This window comes from the organism of the source record quoted next, unplaced genomic scaffold, assembly GCF_019419815.1.
Source record: "Pyrus x bretschneideri cultivar Hongxiangsu unplaced genomic scaffold, Pyrus_bretschneideri_v1 Contig86, whole genome shotgun sequence".
Classification (NCBI taxonomy): Eukaryota; Viridiplantae; Streptophyta; class Magnoliopsida; order Rosales; family Rosaceae; genus Pyrus; species Pyrus x bretschneideri.
In genome coordinates, this window is record NW_025999827.1 from 1,514,941 (window position 1) to 1,528,176 (window position 13,236).

Here is a 13,236-nt window from a genome sequence, read left to right on the forward strand (position 1 = left end):
GGATCTAATCAAGGTTAATCTCAATCCGCTTGAGAATGAAGTCGAAGATGCGAATGCAGATGGATCCCCTGTTTTTCTCCAAATTTGCAGTCGGTTTTCCCGAGATTTGCCATCAAATCTGGTAGGTGGGGCATGCTTCTTCGATCTCACAGGGCCGTCAAAGAGGATAAGGGTTAGGTGGGTGGAGTTGAAGAATGAGAGAAGGGAGGAAAGGTCGGGGGCTTTGAGGAAGAAGAAATTTTTTTTTATTGTTTTAATTTTTTAAAGTTTAATTTTTTTATTATAAATTTTTAATATTCACGTGACCCTCAGTCATTGTCCACGTGAGCATCACGTCACCAGTTAATGGTTGATTTAACAGTAATCTTAACGGATGTATGAAAATGTCCCAAAATTATGACTTTACATACCACTCTGGGATGAAAAAAACTTCATGTATCAAATGTTGAAAACCAAAAAACTTCAGGGTAATAAATTGATATTAATCCTAATCTTTATGTTTTGTTCTTTCTTATGGCCTCAACAACCGGAAGTCTAAAGCCTCTGCTTCTTCCTATTTCCATGGCAACAGATCCAACGATACTTTCGTGTATATTGAAGCTGAAATCCCGAAAAATTCTGACAACCTTCAACCCCATTATCATAGATCCGAGGTCCATCACATCCGAAATTTCATCATGTGTTGTAGCTCCAAAGGCATCTCCTCTTTTCTCTTTTTTTTTTCTTTTCTTTTTTTTTTTCTTTTTATAGCATTATTATGTGTCTAATTAGAGGAGGATTTGGATAAAAAAAATACAAAATTCGGTCAAAACCGAAAACCAACCAAACCAAACCGGAATTGGCATGGACTGAACCATATGGTTTTGAAAATAATTTAAGTAGAACCGACCTGAATCAGACCGGTGATATTTTCTAGTTTCAATTTCAATTTGAGGGTAAGACCAGATCGAACCGATCCAGACCATGGCCACCACTAGAAGAAAGGGAGAATGGTGAGCACAACGAAATACAAAGAGAGGTTAGTGGATGGGATCGATCCCTATTAATCTATTTTATTTTTAATTTTTAAATTCATTAAGGGTAAAGGTGGACAAATAGAATTTATAGTTTTAAAACATTAATTATGTAGTCAAATGTGTTACTGGGATACATTTGCCAAGTGATGAGTGGAGAAAGTAGAAAAGAAAAGAAAATTGGGAAGATAGCTAACATTCTTTAAACTTTATAAATCCCATTTGATTTATTTATTGTTGTTGGTCAAGGTGAGCACAACGAAATACAAAGCGAGATCAAATCGTCTGTACTTATTTTGTATGTGGTCTCTTTATGGCCTCTATCATTGATTAACATGTGTCTTTTTGGATTTCATATACATGGGTTTCATTATATGTATGACATATTCTATGTTTATCTTTAGTTTTTCAAGAGTTGAGAAAAGTGTTTCAAGAGTTGAAAAAATTATGTATGCAAAACGGTTTTGGATGCATGAATGAAGTTTGAGTTTGTGAACAAAATTTTGGGGCTTAGTTTGCCTGGAGGGGTTCAGCCTTTTAGGTTTGGGGTGTTGTTTGTTTTTGTTGACACACACACTTTTATACTTGAAAGCCTAGGCCTTGTCAACTTTATTTTTGGCTTGAAAACCTAGAAAGAAAGTTGAAATATTGAAATTATTTTCATGGTTATGTTCTTGATGTTCATGTCTTTTTTTCTTGTTGTTCTTATAATTTTTGTATTTTGGATTTTTGATCTTTTTTTAAGTTGTTTCTCACCAAAGACAGTTTGAAAATCTGTTTTTTTAAAAAAAGTTGTTTAACTTGGTCTTAAAGTATCACCAATGTTTGCTCCATCTTTGACCAAACTAGGAAACCTTACCCAATTAGGACAAAAGAACAATGGATAATGAGGACATTTGCTTTTGAACTAGAAAAGGAATGATTTAGCTTTCTCCCTCTCCCTTTTCCCTTTTATTTTTTATTATTTTTAATGGAAACTCCTCCATTTTCCTTAGTGCCCGCTTAACCCTTGAAGAGCCCCATGTGGGATCTTTTGCATTTTTTTTTTTTAAATTGACTAAACTTTTTGGTATTTGTGGTTTGACCCTTCACTTTTTAATGTTTGCATTTTAGCCCACCTCATTATAAGATAAAATATTTGATATTTTTTTATTTTTGTTTGTAGTTTAAACTCATCTTTCAATTAGACCATAAGTACTAAATCCAATTGTTTATTTTGCATTCCATTTCAATTATTTAATGTGATTAAGTAGTTAGTAGATGGTTAATTTTGTACTTGCGTCTTAAAACAATAATTGATCTATGAGATTGGCCTCTAGTTACTAAATCCAAAGAGTTTAAACCTTGAGAATGTGTTTTAATTTTTATTTCAATTTGTATCATAACACGACATTAAAAAAAGGATTAATCTCAATTTACTACCCTGGAGTTTCTTGATTTTCAACATTTTATATATTAAGTTTTTTTCATCCCAGTCTGGTACCTAAAGTTAAAATTTTAGGACACATTCATACATCTGTTAAGTTTTCTTTCAGAACCTCCATTAATTGATAACGTGGTGCTTACTTGGATAATGACTTGATGACACGTGTCCATTTGGACCTACTTAAATATTAAAATATTAAAAATATTAAAAAACGTAAAAAATTAAAAGTTAAATTTTTTGTTTTTTCCTTCCTCTTCCTTTTTTCCTTTCTTCCCCTGTCTCTCTCCCTCTTCTGTGAGAAAACCTAGCAACCACCAACCTTTACCCACAACCTAACCCCGTGAGCCGCGGGAAATGGGTCCCAATCGAAGATCGAAAGAGAAAAATGAGAGCCACCGCCTCCTCTTTCTTCTTCATCTTCTTAGCAATAAGCTTCAGAGTCTCATCCTTCTCCCTTTTTAGGGCTTCCTCCCTCATCACATCGGCATAAGTCCTCACTGACGAGTCCGGAGTCTTCTCCCCGAACGCACACAGGTCGTGCCACTCAGGCGACATGATACGGTTCAACCTCCGTTGTCGATAATCATCCTCCCGATCGATAATCTTTTACAGCTTCTTGAACCCCAAATCCTCATCGGCGTCATCGCCTATCGGCCTCTTGTTCAGCACCGACTTGGGGGCTGTGTACGACATTGCCATCCTCCAAGTAATTTCATTGTCCATGGCCTCCGTGTTGTCATCATCATCATTCACAAGGATCGATGAGACGTATGCGCCCTTATCAGTGTCGCCGTAGAGGTCTGTGTCGAACGTGACGGAGGTGAGGGAGGCCAATTGCTTCTCCATCCTCTTCTTCTCTTTCTACGTCTTCTTTATCTCGTCGTTAGACGCCATGACCTGGGTTTTGGTATCGAGAATTTGGTACTAGGATTTGAGTTGGGATTCAGATTTTAATTCAGGAATTCAGGGTTTTTAGGTACTCAACTTACTGACTTTGAGTCTTACTTGGGAGATTTCCCCAATTGTTCCTTCTCGTTGCTCCTCGAAGCTGCTGATCTCCCACAGAAGTAGGCAAGATAGAAGTGCCAACACAACCGATGGGTTGTTGGGAACTAGGTAGGGAGGCTCCGCATTATGGTCGGCGGCGGGATCGGGATCGGTGGTGGCTCTCATTTTTCTCTCTCGGTCTTCGATTATGACCTATTTCTGGTGGTTCACAAGGTTGGGTTGTAGGTAAAGGTTGGTGGTTTCTGGGTTTTCTCACAGAAGAGGGAGAGAGATAGAGGAAGAAAGGAAGGCAAAAAAAAATAATTTTTTAACTTTTAATTTTTTAATTTTTTTAATTTTTAAAATTTTTAATATATAAGTGGATCCAAATTGGCACGTGGCACCAAGTCATTGTCCATGTAGGCGCTGTGTCATCAGTTAACGGAGGTTCTAACGGAAAACTCAACAGATGTATGAAAGTGTCCTAAAATTTTAACTTTAGGTACTAGGCTAGGATGAAAAAAACTTGATGCATGAAATGTTGAAACCAATAAACTTCAAGGTAGTAAATTGAGATTAACCCTTAAAAAAATATATGTAATTTGAACCCTAAGCTCGTTTTGTGGGATATGCCTTTTATATTGACTAGGGTTTCTCTCCATCCACCTTACTATAGGAAAGAGAGACTTATCAATCATAATTCAATCAATCAATGTGCAACTATAACCACCACGAGGTGATCTAGTGGTTGTGGATGAATTTTAGGCTCGTATTCCACATTGTACGTCCTGGATTTCATTCTTGGGCTACTGAATCACACCATGGTGGTCAGAGAGAGGTTGAAATGCCTCTGTGAGTCTTCTCGGCCCTCAGATAGGTGGAGTGTGGTGACAAAGCCACCAGTTAGTCTCCTTTTTAAGAAAAAACGAATGTCCCGCTATGACATATATTATCTAAGCCATATTAAATAGGTTTCACAAAATTAGTGTATGATTCTTACTAACAACACTTAATGCATAAATTATGTGACGGTGATTCACTTTGATTGTGTGACTTAACTTAAATTCAAGTATTTTAACAGCTAGACTGTGCAATACATTACTAAAGTTCTTGAATTGGAGCGGAACCGACAATGTTTGTCTAAAGTAATTCCAGTGTTTTCCACTACACTATGAAATTTAACTGAAATGGTGCAAGTTTAATATTTAGATGATAGCAATGATGGATAGGAATGGAAATTAAACTCTTTAGGCTTGAATTATTCACATATTGTTGCCATTGTTTCAGAGCCAAAATACAAGAAAGAAGAGCTGCTAATTAATATTTACATTAATGGAGAGAATAAATTGATACTGAATTTTCTGTTTACAAGATTGAACTTTGTTGATGCACAAAATCGGTGAGTTTAGAACAACATAAAATGTCAAGTTTGTGACCTTCACACTGTTACTTTGGCCACCTTGTGATGATAATATGTAAAGAGATAAATATGGAAGCAAGATGTACGTGATTCATCCTAAGTTTGGCTACGTCCACGGGATAGAGGAGTTCTTATTAATAGTGAAGAGATTACACAATACATAGGTTCAAACATAATCATCATTAGTGGGTTCTAATGACGAGTTTAAGTACAATAACGACATTAGAGATTAATTGTAGGAGAACGGTCTTATTTTATAGTTGAGGAGAGTCGCTCGCTTCCGTTTGCAGTCAATGTGGGACTTTAGGAGTTTTATTTTGAAGTTAACACGTGTCGTGTTGTGAATCTTATGATTGGCCTCCTAGTTGGAGAAAAACTCTCGTGCTTCGACAAGGGTGCTTCAGCACGACTCCTTCAGTGGGTCCCGGAAGGTATTAAGTTGACCGATGCTTGGTAGTTTCGGGACTGATAAAGTATGGCACAAACTAACCTAATCTCTCACTTACAGTTGAAGAAAGATATTACACACACACACACGCATATGTGTGTGTATATATATATATATATTAACATGTTTGCGTGCATTGATGCTTTAGAAAATTGATCATCTGTAAATAAAAGATGAATATAGGGTATAATTGCCAAATACATGAGAAGTCAGGCTTTCTGTCAATTGTGAAAACATTTTATGGGATTTTCTTTTCCTAATAAAATGACATAAGCCATGCCGTTAGTAAAATCTGATCCATACATAACATCAAAGGTGTCCTCAATGGAAATGGAACATTAAGTCTTTTACAACTGTCCAGTCTCTTCAAGAACCCTAGCTAGGATGCATTGGAAATTTAGAAGAATGACTATTAACCACCCTGCAATTTTTTCTTACTTCCCCAGGCTGATCCACCGTCAAGTCACCCATCTTTATCATGCCCTTCACAAAAGCCTTGAAAAATTCACCTTGATCAGTGCTGAACTGCTTCACAAATTCCCTCGTCTCCGGAAACGTGAAAAGCGTTTGATCCGAGTTCAGAAACCCTCTTCCGGCAACCAAGTCCCTGAAGTACTGGTTATCAAACTTTACAGGCGTAGCATCAAGGTCTCCGGTAATGTTTTGGTCCACGTTTAATGGGCAAAGCTTGTCTAGCTTTTGTCTAAACTTTGGATCAATGGCAGGGTCTGGCCGGCCACTGCCGGATTGATTGTACAGCCGAAATATGATGGAAAAGCACCGAGCTTTGCCAATAGAGTGTGACCCCGAAAGCGCAACAAGGTCCTTGACAGAGAGATTAAATTTGGCAAACAGGCCAATGAGGAATGTCGCATTGGATCTTGGACTTGGCATAACGTTGTCTGAGTCTTCTTTTCTTGCTGTTAAGCTATCCAATCTTCCCAACTTCACTTCCCAGTAAGGCCCCCCTGTCTAATAATCACACAATCATGTTAAATACAAATATATTCCTTTCAGTCATAGTTAAGATTCTCATCATTCACTTGTTACATCGCATTGGAGCTCATTATGGATTAGACTGTACTAAATGTAGTCAAGTTAACGTTAAATTTTAGGGTTTGTTTGATAATTGTTTTAGTTCAATTATTAGGTTTTAGTAACTGAAAATTAAAAGTTAAATTTTGTAAACTCAAAAAAGTAACGTTTCATTTTCAATAAAGCAGTTACAAACAAGTTTTTTTGGTAATCAAACGGACCTTAATGTATGTTGGACCAGAAATAAGTTCATGCATATAGGAGATAAATAAGAAAGATTATTACCAGATAAACAGCATCTCTAGACGCCATGATTATAATGTCTGCGCAAGAAACAACTCCTGGACACACCTTCTCCAAGGCTTCTTTCACTTGGTCAACAACTTCATAAGATCTCAGTGAATTAATATTTGCAAGGGCTAGTTTTTCTCCTAGCATGGTTGGTGTGTCATCAAGCAACAATGAAGCATCACAACCCTAATTTACAGATATAATACAAGTTAATTAATTCATCATTAACAACTAACAATTAGGATTAATCAGTAAGGAAATAAAGAATGTTGTTTTGTATTTATAATTCACTTACATTGACAAAGCAATCATGGAACTGTAAACGCATGACCGAAGCAAGACTCCGTGGCTCTCGAATCAAAGCCACCTTCATGACATCCTGGACAATGGATCTAGCTTTCGGGCAGGTTTCCGAGTAATAACCGTGGCGGAGTTGCGCGGTGGCGCCGGTTATCATGTGTAGGATGAAGAGTGAAAAGAGAGGACACATTGAGGATTCTTGAGGCACTAGTCAGTGGTAGGCAGGTGAGCAATTGGTTCAGTTGTATGTGGGGGCGCTTTTTGAACTTGTGGGCTGCATCACGTGCATGCATAGGAATTTAGTGGAAACAATGGATAGTGGATGTGAAATGGTTCATTCCCCTTCTACCAAAAAAATGAAAAAAGAGTTATTAATTTGACTAATCTTCAAAGGTGGTGAAGATTCGTCCAAATATAGAAGTTATATGATTTAGTGATATTTTTCTTCATCCACTTGTAAGTAAAATTTTCTTTGATTGAAATCTCATGAATTACGAATTCGATCCTAATTTATTCTCTTGCCTTTTAGTATAAATATATCATTAAACGAATCAAATATGAACGTGATTAGCTTACATTCGAAAATTTATTTAATCATATTTGATTCAATAATTGAACTAAGATGTATAATAAGATGTTAATGCAATAATGTAGTGTGTACATTTATATAAATTAAGTTGAAAGGAATATTTGGTCGTTGAAGTTTTGAACAAACAAATTGACCCACATAAATAACTCTAGTGGTCCTTATTCAATTCAAAACAGTAATAAACTTTTCCGGATCGCCGATGGTGGACATGTGGGACACAGTGACAATTGTGGATAATCTCACGATGTGGACAGTTTTAGGTAAGATCAGACGTGGACAGTCATATCATTTGAATTAATCAGATTTTTAAATTTAGTTCATTATTTAATGAATTAATAATTAAAAAAAAATTAGTTAATTAAAGTATGATTGTAGTATACGATGAGTCTTTCTCCTTTCTTTTCTTAGGTTTTGCAAATTTTTCAAATGATATGGTTGTCCACATCACATGTCACCTAAGGTAGTATAGAAATATAGTATAAAAACATGGTATGAATAGTATTACTCTAATCTCACTTCACACCTTCAGACACACTTTCGACTTACTATTCCTTTGCATTGTGTATTTATATTGTTATTCATCTCCCAACACCATTTGAGCTTAAAAGTAGAAGATTAACAATCACTAGCTCCTATTAATACAATCATTTATTATCTCACTATGAATGGATTCTTTAATAATAATAATAAAATAATAAATTAATGAAAAAAACTTGAAAACTTTAAGTGATAAAAACAAAATAAAAGATTAAAATGAATAGTACTATGTTTGAGTTTTTAGTGTAAAAATATGATTTTTCGTTAAAATGAACAGTATCTCGGATTTTTCGTTAAAATTTTCTAATAATAATAATTAAATTTACTTGATGTGTATTGCCGGCTTATTGCATAAATGATTAAACGTTGTCTAACATAGTGTTGTCGGCTCTCCACGTGGAGGCGAGACTGCACATGAGGGTTGTTTAACGGAAGATACTTACGTAGGTTAGAAAGTATTCATAACAAATAATGGGATTTTGGAAATTTTATTGTTGATGTTAAAAAAAAAAAAAAAAAAAAAAAGGAAGGGTGGGAGATGCATCAGTTACTTATTTATTTATTTTCATGTGCGAACGTAGTGCTTTCTGACTCTATCCTCCATTCGTCCCTTAATGTATAGTATACTGCATCAAGTTGAAAAATACTCCACACATTTTGAGATTACACACAGATCGAGGAACATAAAGAATGCTTGGGATTCCGAACGAGGTGTGCCTGGCCGACCGCTACATAAGTTGAAAAACTACGACTAGAAGCCAAGCCGGAAGTGACAGGCTACACACAGGATTAAAAAGCGAAAAAAAAAAATTTCAACAACCAAACAAACACACTGTCCAAAGACATTTTAAAACTTCTCAAGCAAAAAATCCTTTCATTGCAACGAATAGCGCAGATTAATGTATTTAGAAACTCTATGAGTAGTATATGGACTCCTGATTCGGTTCATGCAATCACAGTTTAATTTCTTTTATGTAAAACTAATCGAGCATCAGAAATTTGTGCTTGAAATTTGTGGGAGAGTAAGCGTCATTAGCTTCTTTTTGTTTCTTTCTTTCAAACAATGCACATACGATGAAAATTACTAGCACAAATTGTAACAATCCTGTTGAAGCGGCGTAAATAAAGTAGTGTTAATCAAATCTCTGAAGAACCGAAAGTTTTGATTGTTAACCAAATCTCAGAAGAACCGAAAGTTCTGATTACTATAGAAAAAGCCTTGCTAACAATTTACAGCACTACGTTATATTCTATGTTCGTATGTTGGAACCAACGTCCACATTATGATAAACACAATAAGCCTTGTTAATGCGTATTGTCTCTAGTCTCTATTCAGAAAGTCGGATTCATCCCTCCAAGATGGTGATTAGCCACCCTACAATTCCTTCGTACCTCCCCAGGCTGCTCAAACTGCAAGTCACCCATCTTTATCATCCCTTCAACGAAGGCCTTGAAAAATTCTCCTTGGTTACTGCTAAAGTGTTTAACATATGTCCTGGTTTGTGGATATGTGTAAAGCGTCTGATCAGAATTCAGAAAGCCTCTCCCCAAAACCAAGTCCTTGAAGTACTGATTATCAAATACCAAAGGTGTAGCATCCAGGTCTCCGGTCACATTTTGGTCCACGTTTAAAGGGCAGAGCCTGTTCAACTTTTCTCTATACTTTGGTTCAAAGGCAGGGTCGGGCCTCCCAGTGCCGGATTGGTTGTACAGCCGAAACATGATGGAAAAGCACCTACCTTGGCCAATGGAGTGTGACCCCGAAAGGGCAACGAGATCTTTGACAGAAAGATTAAATTTGGCAAAGAGGTCAATGAGGGAGCTTGCGTTGGCTCTTGGACTTGGCATAATGTTGTCTGATGCTTCCTGGCTAGCTGATAAGCTATCCAATCTCCCTAATTTCACTTCCCAATCAGGTCCTCCCGTCTGATTAACACAAAATTATGTCATTATATCTTCGAGTACAAACAGCAGAAAGAATTTTAGTCCTTTTGCAAATTCATGTCTACAAAACCCAAATGTGACGACACGATTCAAGAGACCACAGCGCAGATACATTATATAAAACATTTCAAATATATCAAGTTTGAACTGATCAGTAGCTCTTAAGTTCTTAACCAAGACCGAGCAATAACGAAATTTGATTGCGCGTTTTCCAGAATTGACAGCAAACAAAAGGTACAGAAGTCCCTTCACAGATACAACTGATAATTCCCTTAGAAAACTACGCCTCGGTTACTTTGAATTCCGATCAAATGACTCTTAACTTCACTTACGATGCAAAGCTTAAGTGCATATGTTTGGGGGCAAATCTATGACTGATATTCTGACTCTAATTTCCAAATTGCAAACAAATCCGTATCAAATTATGTACAAATCAAAACTCTGTTTTAGGTAATGAAATAAGTAAGAAAAGTTTGATACCAGAGCAACAGCGTCTCGAGCCGCCATGATTACGATATCAGCGCAAGAAACAGCTCCGGGACAGACCTTCTCCAAGGCTTCCTTGGCTTCATCAACCACCTCATAAGATCTCAGAGAATTTATATTTGAAAGGGAAAGTTTTTCTCCAAGCATTGTTGGCGTGTCATCAAGTAACATAGAACCATCACAGCCCTACAAGCATATTAATTTAAAGATTAACAAAACTTGGGAAAGATATGGAATTTTTTGCAGAAAGTTTTTGTTTATTTACATTCACAAAGCAGTCATGGAATTGGAAGCGCATGACAGAGGCAAGGCTGCGGGGCTCTTTGACTAGAGCCTTCTTCATGACGTCCCGGACAACGGATTCTGCTTCCGGGCATGTTTGGGAGTAATGGCCGGGGCGGAGTTGCGCGGCGGGCACGGCTATGGGCAGAAGGAGGAGGAGGAAGGGGAGGAACAAGAGAGGAGACATTAAGTTAATAGGAGGCAGAGGTTTGTGTGCCTGAATTTGGGAGTGCCTGAATTGCAGTTTTCGATATGGGCTTTTATTTAGGAAAAATCTCTCTCCCTTCACTCCTATTTGTTCCACCATTTTATCCTATTACATAATTATAATTAAGTACAAAATAAAATTAATAAAATAAAAATTTATTAATAAACCCACACATAGTAATTGTGACATCCCACATCGCCCAGGGGAGTAATCCTTATATGTATATTCCCATCTCCATCTAGCACGAGGCTTTTTGGGAGCTCACTGGCTTCAGGTTCCGTAGGAATTCCGAAGTTAAGCGAGAAAGAGGCTAGAGCAATCCCATGATGGGTGACCCACTGGGAAGTTTCTCGTGAGTTCCCAAAAACAAAACCGTGAGGGAATGGTAAGCCCAAAGCGGACAATATCGTGCTACGGTGGTGGAGCAAACCCAGGAAGTGATTCGTCCCGGGCCGGGATGTGACAGTAATCAAACCCTAACATAGAAAAAAAAACAAGTTATTTTTTAACAATGATTAATGATTTTAAAGTTTTGAATGCTCAACCTAAACTATGAATTGATTTATCCCAGTTTGAATTCAATTTTTTTTTTTTTTTTTTTTTTTTTAGGAATTAAGAACAAAATCAACTCCTTTTCCAACGTATATAATTACTAGCAGAAATATATATGAGATGTAAAATCTAAAGTCTAACTACTTGTGTGAATGTGTCACGCTTTTTTTCGTTTCATTTATATGATGAATGCTCAAACTAAAGTATGAATTGATTTATCCCAGTTTGACTTCATTTTTTTTTTTTTTTAGGAATTAAGAACAAAATCAACTCCCTTTCCAACGTATATAATTACTAGCAGAAATATATATGAGATTTAAAATCTAAAGTCTAACTACTTGTGTGAATGTCACGCTTTTTTTTTCATTTCATTTATGAAGGGTGGAGGTCATACTTTGCTTGTAGTTATGATGGCAGTGCATAGCATCAAAATAGCGACTGTCCTAAAATTTGAAGGTGTTGAGTTCCTTATATTTGATGAAACAAATGTATGTAGTCTCCAAAAGCTTCCCTTTCTTCCTCTTGTTTCAATCCATATTAATTTTTCATAATTTAATTCAGTTGTTGGATATCAAAAATATTTTAATTTCATGAAAATAAAGGAACGTGAGGTTCAAGTAAGTTTCAAGTAAGCATAGCAAATATGCCTTCATTTTAAAGGTGATTTTTTTTTATTATCTTGATTATGATAATTAAAACATAATCTTGTTTTGATTATGAGATTATTAGGTGTCTTTATCGGGGAGTTGGATTCTCTCCCCTCCTAGTCTCCTTCCCCTTCCCTCCCTTCCTATTTGAACGGTTATGGTTAAGTCACGTCAACATTTTGTGTTAATTTTTAATAGTCAGAAGAAGACAAAAAGCAGTATGTGAGAGGAGGGGAAGAAAGGGGATGGGAATAAGAGGGGAGAGAATCCTACTCTCTTTATCGGTCATGTAATGGGAGGCATTGTGCCTCTCTACTTCTCTGCAAATTGGCATAGGCCTTGGAAAGGCTAATGAGACTTTATGAAATGCACAGAGTTTGAGATAATTTTCGTCTCCTTCGATTGCGATGAGGAAAAAATTCAATGAACACTTCAAATGCATGTTGTGGCTGGCAGTGTCATTTGATGCTAATCTTTATAAAAGATTGAGTGATGTGTGCTGCATAGAATGGTGGCAAAATACTAACTTTGAGTTTTTATTTTCTAAATAGGTGTAAAGATAAATTTACATATTAAATTAGGTTTGTGAGGGTAGTTTAGCTAGTAAATTGGGTTTAAAGAGATATTGATAGTTTAACTAAAAGTAATATGGGTGTAGCAAAAGGTTATATGGGTTCAAATAAAATTTCTCATTTTCAAAATTTGTTGAATGTATGCAAGAGCCTGTGTTTGGATGAGAAAATAAATTTAGAATTTTGACAAAAGTTAAAATTAATAATTGACAAAAGTCAAAATTAATAATTGACATGTACAAATTCCTTTTTTTTTTATTCATAAATAAAAAAATTTAGACTTTTCGTGTAGAAAAAAAATCTGAAATTTGGGACCTTTAATTTCCAAGTTTAAATTTTATTTTCAAATTTATATGAGTAAGAGTTTAAAAATTAAAAAAAAAATTCCATACTCAACTTCTATTGTTATTAGGTTAACTAAATAAAAAAAATTATAAATTTTAAAAATAAAATTTCATCATTTTAAATTTTTTAATAATCTTAAGTTTTTTGACTTTTG

General features: G+C 35.8%; 2 protein-coding genes across 2 annotated transcripts; both read right to left on the reverse strand.

Moving 5' to 3' along the window:
* Window positions 1–5,446: 5,446 nt before the first annotated feature.
* LOC125473427 (peroxidase 17-like) lies at window positions 5,447–7,176 on the reverse strand. Its single transcript, XM_048576206.1, has 3 exons — window positions 6,916–7,176; window positions 6,615–6,806; window positions 5,447–6,266 (listed from the first exon to the last, which is right to left on the reverse strand). Exons 1-3 carry the CDS (start codon window positions 7,108–7,110, stop codon window positions 5,670–5,672), a joined length of 984 nt encoding a protein of 327 aa, XP_048432163.1. The 5' UTR covers window positions 7,111–7,176; the 3' UTR covers window positions 5,447–5,669.
* A 2,050-nt stretch (window positions 7,177–9,226) lies between these two features.
* On the reverse strand, window positions 9,227–11,027 carry LOC103936335 (peroxidase 17). Its single transcript, XM_009346172.2, has 3 exons — window positions 10,742–11,027; window positions 10,471–10,662; window positions 9,227–9,972 (listed from the first exon to the last, which is right to left on the reverse strand). The coding sequence occupies exons 1-3, from the start codon at window positions 10,943–10,945 to the stop codon at window positions 9,379–9,381; spliced, it is 990 nt and encodes a 329-aa protein (XP_009344447.1). The 5' UTR covers window positions 10,946–11,027; the 3' UTR covers window positions 9,227–9,378.
* Window positions 11,028–13,236: the final 2,209 nt, after the last annotated feature.